At 25.9% G+C, this 776-nt stretch overlaps 1 protein-coding gene across 1 annotated transcript; it reads left to right on the top strand.

Annotated features, from left to right (window-relative positions):
- Positions 1-6: 6 nt before the first annotated feature.
- On the top strand, positions 7-754 carry LOC105460081 (the record flags this gene model as incomplete). The annotated part of the gene is made up of 4 exons (XM_011706526.1): positions 7-81; positions 163-258; positions 325-454; positions 619-754. Coding segments are annotated over exons 1-4 (409 nt in total), but the record flags the coding sequence as incomplete, so codon positions are not given.
- Between the last annotated feature and the right edge of the window lie 22 nt (positions 755-776).

Raw genomic sequence — 776 nt, 5'->3', positions numbered from 1 at the left:
GTGCATGGTTTGGAGCTGGTATCTAGCTAGTGATATGCAATTTTATATAATTGCGATGACGCTGTTAATTTTATCGACTGTGTAAGTTAATTAACTATTAACGGTATTATAGTTAATGTATATCTTGATTATATTTGAATAAATATATATTACAAATTTTAGATACTTCTACGTCGCTGTTATAATACTGAGTGCACTTTTAATAGGCTTCATTATCCTTAGCGGATATATTTCATATATTTACGAATATGTTCCAACGTAAGTTATCGAAATATTTTGCTTATCGAGAAATTAGTTAAGAGAATGCTTTTTTCATTATTACAGATTTGATGAACATATTAGACTTCTAGATGTCTTATATTTCCCATCATGGATGAGAACAAGTCCTTATATTATTGGAATAATTTCAGGCTACATTTTAATAAAATTAAACAACACTTTGATTTTGAAAAGGGTAAAATATTATTTTTTTAATGTAATGTATTAAAGAAAAATAGTTACATTGAAATATTTATGAAGTATGTAAACTACTAATTAATTCTTTACAAATTAATTAAAAATATATTAGTAACGCATAAATGAAAACGTTTTATAATAATTTAATAATATTTTTTTCAGAAAATTATAATTTTATTTTGGTGCCTTGCTAGCGCTTGTAATATGTCCGTATTACTTGTGTTGCTTTACAATCGATATATGTCCGTTTTAGCTACTTCTATTTATGTAGCGTTGTATAGAATATTTTGGGCCATAGGTATAGCATGGATTGTAATAGC

The sequence above is a fragment of the Wasmannia auropunctata genome, unplaced genomic scaffold (assembly GCF_000956235.1).
Source record: "Wasmannia auropunctata unplaced genomic scaffold, wasmannia.A_1.0 LD329453.1, whole genome shotgun sequence".
NCBI lineage: Eukaryota > Metazoa > Arthropoda > Insecta > Hymenoptera > Formicidae > Wasmannia > Wasmannia auropunctata.
Note: the sequence above shows the minus strand (reverse complement) of the source record. Positions and strands in the feature narration are given on the sequence as shown.